Source organism: Hippopotamus amphibius, chromosome 17 (genome assembly GCF_030028045.1).
Source record: "Hippopotamus amphibius kiboko isolate mHipAmp2 chromosome 17, mHipAmp2.hap2, whole genome shotgun sequence".
Lineage (NCBI taxonomy): Eukaryota > Metazoa > Chordata > Mammalia > Artiodactyla > Hippopotamidae > Hippopotamus > Hippopotamus amphibius.
Genome location: NC_080202.1, coordinates 41794926 through 41812647, shown reverse-complemented (window position 1 = coordinate 41812647; position 17722 = coordinate 41794926). Strand labels below are relative to the sequence as shown.

The 17722-nt window shown below is 44.7% G+C and overlaps 2 protein-coding genes across 6 annotated transcripts; both read right to left on the bottom strand.

Annotated features, from left to right (window-relative positions):
- Window positions 1–531: 531 nt before the first annotated feature.
- RPL27 (ribosomal protein L27) lies at window positions 532–3161 on the bottom strand. 5 transcript variants are annotated; one of them, XM_057716949.1, is made up of 5 exons: window positions 3094–3161; window positions 2772–2854; window positions 1928–2097; window positions 1058–1168; window positions 532–604 (listed from the first exon to the last, which is right to left on the bottom strand). In XM_057716949.1, the coding sequence occupies exons 2-5, from the start codon at window positions 2850–2852 to the stop codon at window positions 556–558; spliced, it is 411 nt and encodes a 136-aa protein (XP_057572932.1). In that variant the 5' UTR covers window positions 2853–2854; window positions 3094–3161; the 3' UTR covers window positions 532–555. The 5 variants fall into 5 exon arrangements, with proteins under 5 accessions (XP_057572932.1, XP_057572935.1, XP_057572934.1 ...); XM_057716952.1 differs by having other exon boundaries at window positions 3074–3147; XM_057716951.1 differs by having other exon boundaries at window positions 2924–3129.
- A 6352-nt stretch (window positions 3162–9513) lies between these two features.
- On the bottom strand, window positions 9514–17501 carry RUNDC1 (RUN domain containing 1). Its single transcript, XM_057715281.1, has 5 exons — window positions 16998–17501; window positions 13953–14111; window positions 12758–12956; window positions 12182–12301; window positions 9514–11793 (listed from the first exon to the last, which is right to left on the bottom strand). Exons 1-5 carry the CDS (start codon window positions 17493–17495, stop codon window positions 10928–10930), a joined length of 1842 nt encoding a protein of 613 aa, XP_057571264.1. The 5' UTR covers window positions 17496–17501; the 3' UTR covers window positions 9514–10927.
- Between the last annotated feature and the right edge of the window lie 221 nt (window positions 17502–17722).

Below are 17722 nucleotides of genomic sequence, written 5' to 3'. Positions count from 1 at the left end.
TGGTCCCACTAGGAATGGCTGCACTGGGGCTCAGGCCTTCGTTGGTGTGCATCCCCACCTAGAGCAGTCCTCGTATGCTCCTTCCTTGTCCAAGCAGTATCAGCAACACTTAAGCTGCTAGGAATCCTGGCCTACCAAATCTGGCACTCTGGTTTAACAAACCACCTCAGGTTAGCGACTCTCAATCCAAGGGGCCTTTGGTTGTCACAGCGGGGGTGGGGGGATATGGGGGATGACCCTCCAGATGTGTAATGGGCTAAAGCCAGGGATGCGTAAAACAATTTCGCACCTAAAAATGCCCAGAGTAGTTCTTCTGGTGAAACAGTTCAATGTCACATTTTACCCACTGAGCCAGACCATTAAAGGATTATGGGACTGTGGAGAGAAGTAGCCCATGTCTCACAAAGGTAGATTTACTTTTTGTATTTTCCCACAGGCCCTCATCCAACACCCAGTGTCTCTCATTGTATGAATGTTCTTTCCCAGTCTAATAATGCAAGAAACTGGCAGACACATGGATTTTTTTTGGATTTTTAATGATGGAAACAAGGCAGACTAAAACCGCAGCTTCTGGAAGAACCATTTGTTCTTGCCGGTCTTGTATCTAGAGAGGGGAAAAAAGGACACTAATGAGGGGAGGAATCACAAAAGAAAAAATTGTCTTCAGGGAGAATATTAAGACCATAGTAGGGCTTCCTAGGTGGCGCAGTGGTTAAGAATCCGCCTGCCAACGCAGGGGACACGAGTTTGATTCCTGCTCCAAGAAGATCCCACAATGGTGCGGAGCAACTAAGCCCATGCGCCACAACTATTGAGCCCGTGCGCCACAACTTACTGAAGCCCACGTGCCTAGAGGCCATGCTCCACAACAAGAGAGGCCACGGCAATGAGGAGCCCATGCACCACAACAAAGAGCAGCCCCCACTCACCGCAACTAAAAAGAAAGCCCGCGCACAGCAAAAGAGAGACCCAACACAGCCAATAAAAATAAATAAATTAATTAATTAAAACAAACACAAAAACCATACTCCAACATTCATTACCAAAGCCTACTTACCTCTCCTCAAACTTGACCTTGGCCTCTCGTCGGGCCTTGCGTTTGAGAGCAGGGTCTCTGAAGACATCCTTGTTGACAACAGTTTTGTCCAAGGGGATATCCACAGAGTACCTGAGGACAGTGGCAGGAAGGTAGGAGCAGCCCACAGGCTGCCAGGGCCTTCACCCCTCCGCCCCACTCCTCGGACACGGGCATGTTAAGGTCTGACTCCACAGGAGCGATCCTCAAAACTGCGCTATAAAGTCCTGATGATAGTCTTTGGAAACATCCAATTTTTAAAAAAGTTATTATTTTTTTGGCTGCACTACGCTTTGTGGGTTCTTAGTTCCCTGACCAGGGATTGAAACTGGGCACTTGGCAGTGAAAGCTTGGGGTCCTAACCACTGGACTGCCAGGGAATCCCCACAAATGCCCAATTTTAACAAACTCATTTACATAGATTCAAGCCACTGAAAAACTTCACACTTCACTCTTAATTTCCCACCACTATCCTACTATTATCCTTGAGAGTGGAAGAGGTCAGGCCAGGTCCTGTGCCTGTGTTTACTGCGGCTGGAAAATAATGGAACCACCTTTATTCAACACTTAATTCTCTGTAGAAAAGAGAGACAGATCAAGAGCAAGCCTGGAAGAGGTTTTTCAGTCTGGCTTGCCCAAGTCAGGGAAGCTACCACAGAAAATGACAGAAAAGTAAATAGTTCCAAGATGGATTAAAGAGGCAACACTGGAAAGCACTGCCAAATGACAAACTGAAAATGATGTCTCTCCCCCACGCTGGAGTGGCTACAGGCTTGTCTCCTTATTCAGCAGAACAGAGAAGGGAGAAAAGTTACAAAAAGTCATTTTCATTCCCATTCTTGAAATACTCACCTGGTAGGCATGAGGTGATTATAATTATAAACTTTCACAAAAGACTTGATCTTTGACCTCTTGGCGATTTTCTTCTTGCCCATGGCAGCTGTCACTTTGCGGGGATAGCGATCAATTCCAGCCACCAGAGCATGGCTGTACGGTCTGTCTGAGGTACCATCATCAATGTTCTGAGTGACCAAGAATCACACGTTACTGCTAGGTGTAGGGTGTGTATAGAAAGAATAACCCCAACCCTAGGCCTCTGAGAGCCATTATTATAAAAACCAGACAAAGCAGACATTCTAAGTGCTATGCTACATACTCAAAGAATAGCTGGGAAAACGGTGGTTTCCTTCCCACCAAGAAAATTCTAGAAGGGCTCCTGGGAGGTAAGATTTAAAATGTAACAACAGTTAACATTTATGGAGTGACTGCTATATGCCAAGCACTGGTTCTCAATACTTCACGGAGTCCCAGCTGCAGCGTTTACAACTTGTTTGCCCTTCGGTGAAACCTAGCATCTCTAAAACTTTGCTGTAGAAAGTAACCCTATGGTTACTGCAAGGATTGAACACGACACCTGTAAGGCAGTGCCAGGCACCAACCAAGCATTCAGTAAACGCTGGCCATTACTATTATTTAAAACCTCTTTGATAGAGAACGCGTTAGGTGTTAGCTGTTGAATTCAACTCCCGTTTGTTTTTATTTTACATCTTTCTCTCTCAAAAGCTCTCAGACATTCATCCCCCACCACCGCTCGCAATGCTCAGTAGGTAATACCCCAAACTAGGTCTTGAATTCCAAGTTGCCCGCCCGCCCCAGTCACGGGATACAAGGGCGCATAGGCTCGGGGGGCTGGTACCTTCACGATGACCGCTTTGCGTCCGGAGTAGCGACCGGCCAGGACCAGCACCACCTTCCCGGGTTTCATGAACTTGCCCATTTCTGCAGAGGAAGGAAAAGGGGCCGCTCAAAAACCAGTCAGCTCAGGCTGTGGGCCCGAACTTCAGCTGCGCTCACCGCCGTCTCGGCTCAGATCGCCCTCGGGCCCTACTCGCAGGACAGGATCCGCTACGAAGCCGCCAGAGACCGAGAAACAAAAAGCACTCGGCACCACGCCGCAACTCGACTCCCAGGCCGCGGATGGCAGCGGATTGGACGAACCTGCAACAGCCTCCACTCACCAGCAGCTACCACCCGGGTCTACAGCAGAAAGAAAGAAAGGCAACTTCCGCTAACCTTTCACCCCGTGTAGGGTGATTTCATTTCCTGTCCCGCCCCTCAGGGCTTCGCCCCGCCCCTTGCGCCGCGCTCAGAATCTGTGCTGAGGGCGGAAGAAGCTGTTGAGGGGAAAGGAAGGCCTGGCAGCTCATTTATTCAAATCAAACTTTATTAGCAGCTCCATCAGTACTCAGAACAAAGGTATTCTTCCTCCCCCGGAAGGCTTTTACGTGGCCGCAGCTGCTCCGCTGCCCTTTTTTTTTTTTTTTAATCTTTATTGGAGTATAATTGCTTTACAGTATTGTGTCAGTTTCTGCTGTACAACAAAGTGAAAGAGCCATATGTATACATATATCCATATATCCCCATATCCCCTCCCTCCTGAGCCTCCCTCCCAACCTCCCTAGCCCACCCCTTTAAGTCTTCACAAAGCGTCAAGTTGGTCTCCCTGTGCTCTGTAGTAGCTTCCCACTAGCCATCTATTTTACATTTAGTAGTGTGTATATGTTGATGCTACTCTCTCACTATGTCCCAGCTTTCCCCCCACCCCAAGTCTGTTCTCTACGTCTGCATCTCTATTCCTACCCTGCCGCTAGGTTCATCAAGTACCATTTTTCTACATTCTGTGTATATGTGTTAGCATATGGTATTTGTTTTTCTCTTTCTGGCTTACTTCACTCTGTGTGGCAGACTCTAGGTCCATCCACCTCACTAGGAATAGCTTAATTTCATCCCTTTTTATGGCTGAGTAATATTCCATTGTGTATATGTGCCACATCTTCTTTATCCATTCATCTGTTGATGGGCATTTAGGTTGCTTCCATGTCCTGCCTATTGTAAATAGTGCTGCAATGAACATTGTGGTATGTGTGTCTTTTTGAATTATGGTTTTCTCTGGGTATATGCCCAGGACTGGGATTGCTGGGTCATATGGTAGTTCTATTTTTAGTTTTTTAAGGAACCTCCATACTGTTTTCCATAGTGGCTGTATCAATTTACATTCCCACCAACAGTGCAGGAGGGATCCCTTTTCTCCACCACCCTCTCCACCATTTATTGTTTCTAGATTTTTTGATGATGGCCATTCTGACTGGTGTGAGGTGATACCTCATTGTGGTTTTGATTTGCATTTCTCTAATGATCAGTGATGTTGAGCATCTTTTCACGTGTCTGTTGGCCATCTGTGTGTCCTCCTTGGAGAAATGTCTATTTAGGTCTTCCGCCCATTTGTAGATTGGGTTGTTTGTTTTTTTGATATTGAGTTGCATGAGCTGCTTGTGTATTTTGGAGATTAATCCCTTGTCAGTTGCTTCATTTACAAATATTTTCTCCCATCCTAAGGATTGTCTTTTTGTCTTGTTCATGGTTTCCTTTGCTGTGCAAAAGCATTTAAGTTTCATTAGGTCCCATTTGTTTATTTTTGTTTTTATTTCCATTAGTCTGGGAGGTGGGTCAAGAAGGATCTTGCTATGATTTATGTCATAGAGTGTTCTGCCTATATTTTCCTCTAAGAGTTTTATACTGTCTGGTCTCACATTTAGGTCTTTAATCCATTTTGAGTTTATTTTTGTGTATGGTGTTAGGTAGTGTTCTACTTTTATTCTTTTACATGTAGCAGTCCAGTTTCCCCAGCACCACTTATTGAAGAGGCTGTCTTTTCTCCATTGTATGTTCTTGCCTCCTTTGTCATATATTAGGTGATCATATGTGTGTGGGTTTATCTCTGGGCTTTCTATCCTATACCATTGATCTATATTTCTGTTTTTGTGTCAGTACCATACTGTCTTGATTACTATAGCTTTGTAGTATAGTCTGAAATCGGGGCACCTGATTCCTCCATCTCTGTTTTTCTTTCTCAAGTTTGCTTTGGTTATTCGGGGTCTTTTGTGTTTCCACACAAATTGTAAAATTTTTTGTTCTAATTCTGTTAAGAATGCCATTTGATAGGGTAGTTTCATAGGGATTGCATTGAATCTGTAGATTGCATATTATAGTCATTTTCACAATGTTGATTCTTCCAATCCAAGAACATAGTATATTTCTCCATCTGTTCATGTCATCTTTGATTTCTTCCATCAGTGTTTTATAACTTTCTGAATACAAGTCTTTGTATCCTTAGGTAGGTTTATGCCTAGGTATTTTATTCTTTTTGTTGTGATGGTAAAGGGGATTGTTTCCTTAATTTCTCTTTCTGATTTTTCATTGTTAGTGTATAGGAATGCAAGAGATTTCTGTGCATTAATTTTGTATCCTGCGACCTTTCCAAATTCATTGATTAGTTCTAGTAGTTTTCTGGTGGCATCTTTAGGATTTTCTGTGTATAGTGTCATAATATCTGCAAACAGTGACAATTTTACTTCTTTCCCAATTCGTATCCCTTTTATTTCTTTCTCTTCTCTGATTGCCTTGGGTAGGACTTCCAAAACTATGTTGAATAACAGTGGCAAGAGTGGACATCCTTGTCTTGTTCCTGACCTTAGTGGAAATGCTTTTAGTTTTTCACCATTGAGAATAATGTTTGCTGTGGGTTTATCATATATGGCCTTTATTATGTTGAGGTAGATTCCCTCTATGCCCATTTTATGGAGAGTTTTTATCATAAATGGGTGTTGAATTTTGTCAAAAGCTTTTTCTGCATTTATTGAGATGATCATGTGGTTCTTATCCTTCAATTTGTTAATATGGCGTATCACATTGATTGATTTGCATATATTGAAGAATCCTTGCATTCTAGGGATAAACCCCACTTGATCATGGTGTATGATCCTTTTAACGTGTTGTTGGATTGTTTGCTAGCATTCTGTTGAGGATTTTTGCATCTATGTTCATCAGTGATATTGGTCTGTAATTTTCTTTTTTTGTGATATCTTTGTCTGGTTTTGGTATCAGGGTGATGGTGGCCTCATAGAATGAATTTGGGAGTGTTCCTCCCTCTGCAATTTTTTGGAAGAGTTTGAGAAGAATAGGTGTTAGCTGTTCTCTAAATGTTTGATAGAATTCACCTGTGAAGCCATCTGGTCCTAGACTTTTGTTTGTTGGAAGATTTTTTATTACAGTTTCAATTTCATTACTTGGGATAGGTCTGTTTATATTTTCTAATTCTTCCTGATTCAGTCTTGGAAAATTGTACCTTTCCAAGAATTTGTCCACTTCTTCGAGGTTGTCCATTTTATTGGCATATAGTTGTTTATAGTAGTCTCTTATAATCCTTTGACTTTCTTCAGCAGCAGTTGTGATTTCTCCTTTTTCATTTCTAATTTTATTGATTTGTGTCCTCTCCCTTTTTTTCTTGATGAGTCTGGCTAAAGGTTTATCAATTTTGTTTATCTTCTCAAAGAACCAACTTTTAGTTTTATTGATCTTTGCTGTTGTTTTCTTCGTTTGTATTTCATTTATTTCTGCTCTGATCTTTCTTTCTTTCTACTGATTTTGTGTTTTCTTTGCTCTTCTTTCTCTAGATGTTTCAGGTGTATGGCTAGATTGTTTACTTGAGATTTTTCTTGTTTCTTGAGATGAGATTGAATTCTATAAACTTCCCTCTTAGAACTGCTTTTGCTGCGTCCCGTAGGTTTTGGGTCGTCGTCGTTTTCATTGTCATTTATTTCTATGTATTTTTAAATTTCTTCTTTGATTTCTTCAGTGATCACTTGGTTAGTCAGTAGTGCATTGTTTAGGAATTCTGCCTCCCTCGGAAGGCTTTTTCGTGGACAGATGTTCTGCTGCCCTTTTAGTTGTAGTTCCTTTCTCTGGCACTAGGAGGTGGGGGAGGCACAGTTTGAAATCTTTTGCCTTGGAACAGTCAGAAACAAAATAGGACATTTATTAGTGCGAACTGTGTACACCAGGAGGCATAAGGAAGAATCGAAGATCAATCAAACAAGGGTACTTCGGGGTTGGGGTGGGATGAATTTGGAGATTGGGATTGACATATATAAATTAATGTGTATAAAATAGATGACTAATAAAAAATCAAATTGTACACTTTAAATATATGCAATTTATTGTATGTCAATTAGATCTCAATAAAACTTTTTAAAAGGAAAACTTTCAAAGTAACATAAAAAAGAAGAAAAAGAAGCGCACTTGCCCCCAATACTTAGAGTCTAGTGATGTCAGAGACATTATCAACCAGAATAAGTGAGGGACAATTATGGTGATACTAGCAGCTGTGTACCCTGTGCCAGGACAAGTTAATCTGTTTACGTATATTATCTCTTTTGATCCTCATAACAACACTAAGAGATAAGTACTGTTATCCCCATTCTACAGTTGAAGATACTGTGGTTTGGACAGGTTAAGTAATTTGCCCCAAATCCACAGCTAGTAAGTGGGGCACTACTCCTGAGCCCATACTGTTTACCCAGTCACCAAACTGAGCACCTACTCTCTGTCAGGCAAGATGCTACAAATTTTAGATAAGTCAACTGCTATTTAACTCATGAATCTGCATCTTGGGTATTTTCCTCCCATTTAGACATGGGGAAATTGAGATTCAGAGAGCTCTGATCATCAACTCTGGGTTTGAACCCAGGTCTAGTTGGCTCTCAAACTGAATTATTTCCCATCACTCACTGGAAGAGTGTTTTTAGATGATTCTTTAGGTGTCTTCTGAGTTCAAGAGAAAGAGAAACCATCTTATAGTTTTTGCTCACCTGAACACTGACAAATCTATAGGATTGGTCTTGGGTAAGACATGGGAACAATCAGGGTTTCATCATTTCTCTTCTTGAGGCTCTCTAGGGACCAATTTCTCCTTCAGCCCTCAGCAGTTCATTCTAATGGTTTATCATCCCAATTATGTGCTTATATTTTATGTTTAATTAAAATGTTTTGTTTTAATTTGGAATGACATTTGAGTTGGAAAGGACCTCAGAGATCGTCTACTCTGTCCTCTCGAAGATGAAAGGACAGTTCTAAAGTAGCAAAGTCAGAGGGTTGGTGGTGCAGAGCAAGCCCCCACCCCACCCCCCTTCCCAAGCCTGGACTCTTGCCACTGCACCACAAGACCCTGTCCATTTCCATCTCCATGGTCTTCTTTCAGCTTCCTTACCTGCTTTTGTCTCTTTTGTTGTTTCTCTCTTGGAAAATGGAAACCAAATCCTGAAATCTTATCATTGCCTTGAACTCACTGAAATCTCCAATTGGTTTGGTATTTCCTTTGCTAAATCTTGTGTTCCTTGAAGGCAGGGAGAGAGAAGTTCTGAGCACCTGGCTGGCCCAAGCAGTTGGTGGGTGCTCAACAGTGAATGAATTAAGGCAGAGCACCTTGGAAATCTGTAACAATGCCTTGCACATCATACAACAGACCCTGCACTTTAATTGGATGTATACCCATGGCTCTCTTTCATTCTGTTCTTGCATAGCCTTAGACCTGGGCTGACTGGCCCTCCACTCCTCTTTCATCCTGTCTGCCTCACTCCAAGCCAAGCACAGACCTCTATCTTCAGTTATAATGCAGATATTATCAGTGACTAGCAGATATGTGACTACTGGCCTGCTGGCAGGCTTGTCTCTGTCTCTATACATCTTTAAATTTCATGAAGAACTTGGGAGAGCAATGGCTGTCTGCGCATCTCCCTGCAGCCTGGTCCTTTGGCAGCCGAAATTTCTGGCAAGTATGTGGAAAATACCTGATTGTCCCTGAAGTGATGGTAAAGTGAGGGGATAAAGGAGAGAGTGGAATAAAAGATCGAGAAGCAGCATGATACAATGAGGTAACATAAGAGTTAAAGACCACAGAATTTTGATTCAGGCAACTTGTGTTCAAATCTCAGCTCTTCCAACATGTAAACGTGGACAAAATATTTAACCTCTATGCAGTTCAGTTTCCTTAGCTATAAAATGGGGATAATATTGTCCTGCCTTATAAGTAGTGAGAATTAAACTAGGATGACACAAAACACAAAATGTTTCTCATGATGCTAGCATAAAAGCCTTAATACCAGTTAGTTTTTGTTAAGATTAGAAAAAGATAATACTGGGGTGATCCAGGGTTAGGCCATATGGCTATAGCACTTACCACCCCCCCAAATAGTGTCCAGACAAGTGAATTTAAAAGTGCCAAATCTGGAAAAACAAAAACAAAAAACAGAAAACAAGAAGAAAAAAAAAAAAAAAACAAATCCGAAAGTGGTATGTGTGGTGAGATTTGCTGTGGGGATAGGACTGCAGGCCTGGGCAAGACAGGATGATAATGCCAAAGGCATTTTTCATGTATTTGTTCAAGGTGGGGAAAGACACCACCAAAGTTGAGTTGATCCAGGGCAGGGGGCAGAAAAGAGACAGAAAGGCCAGGAGCCAGGCATTGCTCAAAGAAATACTGATCTGGATCAGATAGGCTGATGATGCCCAGACTTATAAACCAAAGCCAACAGTCTCTAAGGTCTTTGCAGAAAAGCTACACAAAATACTATGATTTTATTAGCAACCGCAGATATTTTTCACATTTTACACTTATCCTGTTTCACATGAAGGAGGACTAATTCTAATGAATTATCAAGAATAGATCTTAAATAATATCTTACTGAAAAAATTAAATTAAAATGCACTACATAATAGTGCATACACAAAGTGCAGCTGGCAATTTAATACATGGAACGATGCTGAATCAGTAGTGTTGGGAACCCATTTGGCTTTCCAGAAGGTGATACATGTTACTCATCTTTGCTCAGTCCCAGAGCAGGATGCAAGCTGAATAGCAAGTATGAACTAAAATGCTAAAACAGACCGAATAGGACCGATCTAGAGTCAGTTTTACAAGGAATTGCCGAGCCCCTCCTCTGCATCAGTGATCTGCCACAGTTCCTACTCCCGCTGTCGAACCGGTCACGTGGTCAGACCTCCTCCACCATCCAGCCTCCAGGACACGTGGAGCACTCCTCGAACACATTTCCTTCTGAGGAGTTGGGAGGTGCGCAGAGGAAGGGTTACGTGCCAGAGCACATGGCACCACACGGTGGTTGTCCTGGTAAACCAGCTCCAAGAGCAAAAGACTATCGTCTGGGCCGTGAAGAAAGGACCCCTTGTCAGGGACAGACTTCGGTTCTTACCTCTACATGAAGAAGGGCTCACATTAAAATTAACTGTGGGGACTTCCCTGGCGGTTAAGACTTGGTGCTTCCACTGCTGTGGGCCCAGGTTTGATCCCTGGTCAGGGTCAGGGAACTAAGATTCCACAAACCACGCAGAGTGGGGAAAAAAAAAAAAAATCAACTGTGATTAACACCCTTAGAAATGCTGTTCTCAGATACTCCCACTTTCGGTTTTAGAGGCAGCTGTAGAACACACACAGCCTCCCTTGACCTTGGGGTCGGGAAGAAAAAGGCGTCAATATTCACAAATGGAATTTAAATTGGGACCCAGGACTCTCTCAAACCTGCTTCAAGTGAAGGAAGATGGCTCCCAACTTGACTGACAGGAGCCTCAAGTTGAACGTCTTCCAGGACCAACAACTCACTCATGCTGTCACTCACTGCTGTGAAGAGAATGGTTACAGCAACCTGGGTTTTCCAAAAATCAGACGTGGCACGATGAGTGGGTGCCATGACTGACTTCTTTTCCACAGGCTTGAGTACATGTGCCCACATGTACACGATGGTTACACACCAGGGCAGAACCTGTTAGCAAGAGGGTCTCCAGCACATCTTTCTGAGATGCTACACTGGGGAAAAGAGACTTGGCCTCATGTGGCTAGGGAAAGTGTCTTCAGCCCCTCCTCCTAATTCCTGCTCTTACCCTAGAAGACCAACCATCTAGCCCCACTGAGCAAGGTGCTGGTCTGGGGCCAGGGTGTTCTCTTCAAAAGGCATCCTTGATGTTCTTGAGTTGGCGCACAGCCAGGTCCACAGGGAGGCTGAACTTGAGGCTGCTGAGGCGGCTGAGCAGGTTGAGGGCACTCTCAAAGCCCGTGTGTGCCATGTAGCTCCAGGGCTGGTAGTGGGGCTCGATGAGCGACCCCGACTTGCAGATGAGGTTCACCCAGGACACGAGACGCTGCTCATTCAGCGCCATGCACACCAAGGCCTTCAGCTCCGAGTCTGCACTGCGCTTAAAAGGGTCGTGCTCCGTCAGCACCATGTGGATGGCTGTCAGCAGGCTTTGCTTGGGCGTCACCACAGTGCCTCCCATGACAGGCAGGGCGAATGACTGCGAGAGCTTCCGGGCTGGAGATTCCACATAAGCACGGCCGTTCTTGGCGTGGTAGTACTTTACAAAGAGCTCCCAGGGGTGCATGGCCTCGGGGGCCGAGGAGAAGGCCGGCAGCAGACAGGCGATGGGGGCCATGACAAGGCTCATCCCCGGTGAGGAGGCATACAGTCCGTGGGCCAGCAGGTCCCTCACGGCCAAGGTCAGCTCCTTTCGCACAGCCATGGTCAGCTCGTCCTTGCCTCCCAGAGAGAGGTCCTGGAGGCTGGCGGAGCTGATGATGTGGTCGTGCGCTTGGTGCCTCAGGGCAAGCTGCTTCACCCTGTCTACTGACACCTCCAGCCTCTTCAATAAGGGAGAGTAGTCCCTGTCAGCCTGGTCCCTCTGCCACAGGGTCTGTGGGATCTGGCCTGTGGCACAACTGAACTGGCTAACGGCAAAGATCTGGAGCACGGCCAGTGCTCGCCGCATCAGGTGCAGCCCTGTCTCCTGAACTCTCTTCACGTCTTCTGCCTTTGCTGCACAGAAAACACGATTCATCAGTGAGAGGCCATAGTGTCAGAGGTACAGTCAACAAGTCACAAGCTGAGATCCAGTCTTGCTTCTGAGCTACAGTATGGGTCCCACATGAAGTCAAGAGCCACCCAGGATGTTGCTGGACTGCCTTTTTTTGGTTAATAACAACTATTTTTAGATATAATTCACAACATTGAACTTACCCATTAAAAGTGTATGATTCAGTGGTTTTTAGTATATTCACAGAGTTGTGCAACCATCAGCCCCCCTAAAGAAACCATGTACCGTTGGTGATTCCCATTCCTCACTTCTTCCCGACCCCACAGCCTAGACAACCACTAATCTACCGTCTGTCTCTACAGAGTTGCCCAGTCTGGAAGCTATACTTACTTTTGCTGTTTCCTGGAGGTGGTCTGCTGCTGCTAGTTCTGCTGGAGCCATTTCCTGTCTTCGCACTGGCCTTGCACTCACAGTGTCCACTACCTGTTTGTAATGGGCTTCCTACTTCATCTGCAATCAGAAGTTACAAAGAGGAGACACTTATTTGGCAGATTTTTAAAGGAGAAATACTATTTACTAGTGCCTACCACGTGACAAGACTTTTACACATAGTATTTCAGTGTGGAACTGTGACTGGCATACACTAGCCGGCTCAATAAATATTTGCTGAGTTAAGGAAGCATGAATCATCATTTTATGGAGGAGGAGAGCGGGACTGAAGAGGTTAGGAACCTGCCTAACCTTGTTAGTCCATGAAGAACATGAAGCCAGTAAAGAGCAGGGCTGAGATTTTAACTCTGGTTCTAAAATCCATGTCCTTTCCACTCCACCATGCTGGCTCCCTTACCGAGTGGTCAAACCTCTTAAATAGTACATCAAGGACTGGCACCTTTAGGTGTTAGTACTCAGAATACATATCATTATGATGACATCCAGAGACCTCTCTCTTTCCATCCCTCCTCTGACCTTGGATGAAGTTGATGAACATCTCGAGGTCTCGGATCTGAGTTTTCAGCTGCTCAACCAGCTGTTCTTTCACTCGGGCTGGGTTGACGATCTGAGCCACAGCTGCATCCACACGCTGCCGAAGCTCCTCAGTGGACAGTGAACTGAGGTCCTCATTCAGGTTCATGTCCAGTTTCTTTATTAACTCATCGATGACCACCTATCAAGACCACAAGCCATGAGCACACCCTTTGGAATTTCCAGGGAGAGGGTTAGGAAGAAGAATCTTTACTAGTATGCCTCCCTCCTACCCTTAAATAGAAATTAAATTTGTGAGAAAAATGGTACAATTGCTGATCAAGGTGAGGGCATAGGCCCTTTACTTCTCCTATAGAAACAAGGACCCCTGGTTCCTCTCTGACAGAAATGGCTCCTCTCACTGCAAATTTTCTCTGAGGCCAGGTAACTTTCACTCAAGACAACAACAGTGTGAATGACCCAAAGTGGCTGATGATCTCAAAAGCCCCATAGTTAGCTTCCCTCACGGCCGCCCAGAGAATAAATACTGATTTCCCTTAGTTTCCAGTCCTTCTTATCCCTTCTTGCCCTACTCTAAGAAACTAAAGGAAAAGCTCCACAAACATCCAGGCACGTTACAGCCAAAATATCCTAGTGACAATAAGAGGAGCAATTTGAAAACCAGCTAATGTATAACTCTACCCTGCCAGAAAAAAACAGCCACATCACAGTTCTGGAGAGACATGTATGTAAAGGAGGCTGTATTCTGACCAGCAGATTTACTTGTCTGCCCAGGTGTTGCTTTAATAAATACAGTATTAAAGTTAGGATTCCTAGAATATTTATCAACTGGTGCCGGGGAAAACATCAGTTTACACAGCATTAAGTGCCCAAGTAGAATGGTTTTAAAGATCAAATGAAAGAAGTTATCATTATTATGTTACTACTAGTATTAACGATAATAACCACCCCCCCCCCAAAAAAAAAGAAAAAAGAGCTCAATCATCAAATTAGAAAGTTTTGGCATGTGTGTTTCCACATGTGAATAAAGACTGGTCCCAGGTAGTAGCAACATTTCCCTCTGATTTGGGCCAGCAGAGAGGCCGAGGGTGAGCAATCTGGGCAAGGCCGTCCTGTGAACGCCGGGAAGGACAACGTAACCTGAGGCAGTGGAGGAGGCGCCTCCGGGTCTGCTCACCCGCTGTCTTTCCAAGACCACGGACTGTGGCAGGGAGTCATAACTGCCCTCCTGATAGGCAAACGTCTCCAGGTCATCGAGCTGGGTTTTGAGCTGCAGTATCAGTTCCTTCTGCTTCTCTCTTTGGGTTTCCAGACGTTCCCGTTTCTCCTGCTCACTCTAACGTGGGAAAAGATTTAGGTAGATTTCACAGGAAAAGAAAAAGTCAGGGTACATTATGAATTCTCTTAAGCCAATAATGACTAGTAAAATATAAAATGTTTCCAAGTAACCCGAATGAAATACAGAATTCATGAGATAGGTTCAAAAATAAGAATAATTATTTCATTGGGGCAATTTATTAAATGTGTGTTTTCTTTAAGAAAGTATTTGTCCTTCATTGGAAATAGGATATGAATACAATGGGGCCTTTTAAGATTGCTTTTCTTCCCCCTCAAAAGGCCTGGTTAAGATTGACACAATTTTTCTCAGCCAAGACAGCCTCCCAGGAATTAAATACGCCACCCTCCAGAGCCAATTACCACAGAACAAGTCCTGAATACTTTCTGCAGCCAAATTTTGCAAGAGAATCTGGAGGTAAGGGTGTAGAGAAAGGTGTAGAGAGAGAAAATTCATAATCAGTTTTCTTAAGGTCCAAAGCGCCTCCAATGTATTGCAAAATCAAACAAACACCTGAGGCAGTGAAAAAAATTCAAAGCCAAGTAACAGGGGTGAGAAGGTAATGTTTAAAAAAAAAAAGAGTCTGGTAAGGTTCCCTGACCAATGACTCCTTTTCTCACTGGTGGCCACCAGGTAGTTTCTGCATTTAAATGATGAAAAACCCTTCTGAGAGGTAAAGTCTTGTATTCTCAAAAACTGGTTCTTCCTTGCCTTTCTTGGGTATCAAAAACAAAAAACAAAACTAGCAAATCATTTGCAGGTGTAAGGCTGCATTTTAAACTAGACGTCTATAGGATATTAAATTTAATCTTAAAATGGTACTTACCAAGGCCTCCAGAAGTAAGGTATGAGAGAGAACAAATGAAAAACAACAAATTAACTTTTTGTTTAGCTATTTAAAAAGCAATCCTCTCATTTTAGCTTTGCTCAATACGAAAGCAAGCCTTTTCTCAGGGCATACTGCCTTTCCAAACCTTTCCCAGTGTTGTGGTTTTTTCTTAGAACCCTGTTCTCCCCCACTTATTGAAGGTCTAGCTATCCTTTAAGAGGTTTCCTTGATTTCCCCAGGCAAAACTGATCATTTCCTCTGTAATTTGTACACACTTCTACTCTAGCTCATGTCACATTATAATGATTTGTTTAGGTTTCTGCCTCCCTAAGTCTATGAACTCTTTAAGGGCAAAGGTCTTGACTGTACCCCCAAGGCCTAGCACAGTGTCCAGCACAGGGTAAGCTCTCAGTATACATTTGCTGTATGTTACTGAACTCAATCAGGTCCAGAAAGACACATTCCAAACAATGAACTCTTATGGAGAAAGCTGTCTAACCAGCCCAAAGGGAAAGAACTAGGGAAACTTTTTGTTTTCATTGTATCCCATCCCAACATTACAAAGCCAAAGAAGAAGGAAACCAGCCATAGATCCTGATTCAGTTTTCGTGAGTTTTCGTGAGTGTGTCTGCTGAATGCTGTCACTTATGGTGATTACTGAGTATGCGATTTACAGGAGCGTGGGTAAACATGTTTACTAGGTGAGAACAATGAGCTCTGGTGCAAGGCAGGAAACAACAGAAATAATTTCCAGTATGAAGCCAGAGAAAATACTGGTTTTAAGAAAACAAAAAACTGGAATTGATACGTAGTAAATCATTTGGTTCAAACATGTCCCCACTTCGGCACCACCTGTTCATGTGTCAATATATGCAAACCAGACTGCAGCTGCACATTCGGTGTTTTGATCTCCACATTTTTTAAGTTGTACTCTGTTTCCAAAAGTAAAAATGAACAACCAAAAGAGCACCACATCCACACAGTACTTTTGGTGCTCCTCACTCCAAACAAGGCTCGACCACAGAAATTCTTTCTATACTATCTGTTCCTTAAAAGTCTGGCAATTTGACTTGTGCAAGGAGCTGCGGGTGTGCCGGAGAGAAGGGTGGAACAGTAAACAAAGGATTGCACTTTTAATCTTCTTAAACATTTCAGATTAAAATAAGCAAGTCAATATCTGCTACTGATAAGTCTTCTTGGTTAAGACCAATTTAAGTGGGAAGAAAGCCACTTGTGGGTTGTAACCTAAACAACAAAAAGGTGGAGAAAAGACAGCGAGTCTCTTCCAACAAGCTATCTACAACTGCGCGCTTCCAGAGGTTCAAAGACTGTAAGGAAATGTTCCCTAGGGATGTCATACAAATTCTCAGTACTTAGTGTCAGCTACCTGAATCTTGTCACAGTTACCAAAGAGGCTTCCTTTAAAATATCTAGTTATTAAGTAGGATGGGGAATGAGTTTTAAAATACCAGCATTAGGAAATGTGCATAATCAGGAGTTGCGTTTCTTTCACTTACTAAGAGATCTTGCTGTTCACCAAAGCTCTCAGCCAGACAAGAGAGTCTGAAGACTAGACATTCTCTAGATTCTAGGAAAGCAAGGACAGGGAATAGATCTAAATTTCCACGGATTTCAATTCACTTGCTCTTCTCTAGCCAATTTCCTCAATCCCCAGGGTCGGAGTATTCTATCAGCAAATGTGCTCAGGACTTAGGTTCCTGAGGTGACAGCAAGGTGAGTGGGAGCAGCATTGTTTCAGCTGGTTGCTCTGTTGCCCTCTGAATACTCTCCTTGCTCATCCCTCTTCTGCCTCTCACGTCATCACACCTGCATCTCCTTCCACACCTTTGGTGGACACCTCTCACCATCAGTTTCCCAGGCCTCTCTGTCCTCTTGCCTTTCAGCAGGCCCCGAACACCTGTCTGGTCTCTTCTGGAATACGCATAGCCACCTAGACGAGCCGGCTTCTCACCAATGCTACCTCCGACCGCGTTAGCATCGCCACCCACCCAGCCCTCTATTCCCATATCTCTCGGGGCCCGGCCCGAGCTGTTCACCTGGTCCTCGCCCCGCAACCGTGGCCGGTCCCCCGGCAGCCCGTCGCCATCATCGCTGGTGGGGTCCTCGGGGCCCCCGTAACCCAGGACATGAGGGCAGCCGCGGAAGGCGAAGTCCTCGAGCTCGCGCAGGAGGCGCTGCTGCTCCGCTGGCGCCCCGCGCACCACCTGCCGCAGGCGGAACTGCACCTGCGCGAAATGCGACGACAGCGCGAGCAGCGCCGAGTCCAGCTGTCGCCGCTCGGCCCGCAGCCGCCGCAGTGTCCGGCCCGGCGAGTCCGGCGGGGAGCCCGGGGCCGCTCCGGGCTCTTCGGCCGCCGCCTCTTCCGAGAACGCCGCCGCCCCGGGCCCGGCCTCTGCCACCGCCCCCACCGGCGCCCAGCGCACTGCCTCGCACGGCGGCAGCGACTCCTCTTCCTCCTCCTCTTCGTCCTTCGCCTTTGGTCCAACGGCCACCACCTCCGTCACCGGCTCCACGGCCGCTTCGACAGCCGCCATGTTTCAGGAAACGCCGCCGCACGTCAGCCGCGCCCCCCTGCTGCCATGGTAACGGCGCGCGGGCTGGGAAACCTGGAGGAACGGATGGGCGGGGCTTATACACCACAGAGTTCAGAAGTCACCTGGGGCCAGCCTTCCTTCCGGTTTTTAATTCTGGCCAATGATTTTTTTTGTTGAGCGCCAGATGTGTAGCGGGCACTGAGTGTACTGAGCATTGGAGAAGCAGG

Coding starts and splice junctions, on each gene's coding strand:
- RPL27 (XM_057716949.1), bottom strand. CDS start 2,852: ATGGGCAAGTTCATGAAACCCGGGAAGGTGGTGCTGGTCCTGGCCGGT. Junction 2,098..2,771: donor GCAAAGCGGTCATCGTGAAG/GTACCAGCCCCC, acceptor TTGGTCACTCAG/AACATTGATGATGGTACCTC. Junction 605..1,057: donor AAGGTCAAGTTTGAGGAGAG/GTAAGTAGGCTT, acceptor TCCCCTCTCTAG/ATACAAGACCGGCAAGAACA.
- RUNDC1 (XM_057715281.1), bottom strand. CDS start 17,495: ATGGCGGCTGTCGAAGCGGCCGTGGAGCCGGTGACGGAGGTGGTGGCC. Junction 12,957..13,952: donor TGGTCTTGGAAAGACAGCGG/GTGAGCAGACCC, acceptor TGGTCTTGATAG/GTGGTCATCGATGAGTTAAT. Junction 12,302..12,757: donor GTTCATCAACTTCATCCAAG/GTCAGAGGAGGG, acceptor TTCTGATTGCAG/ATGAAGTAGGAAGCCCATTA.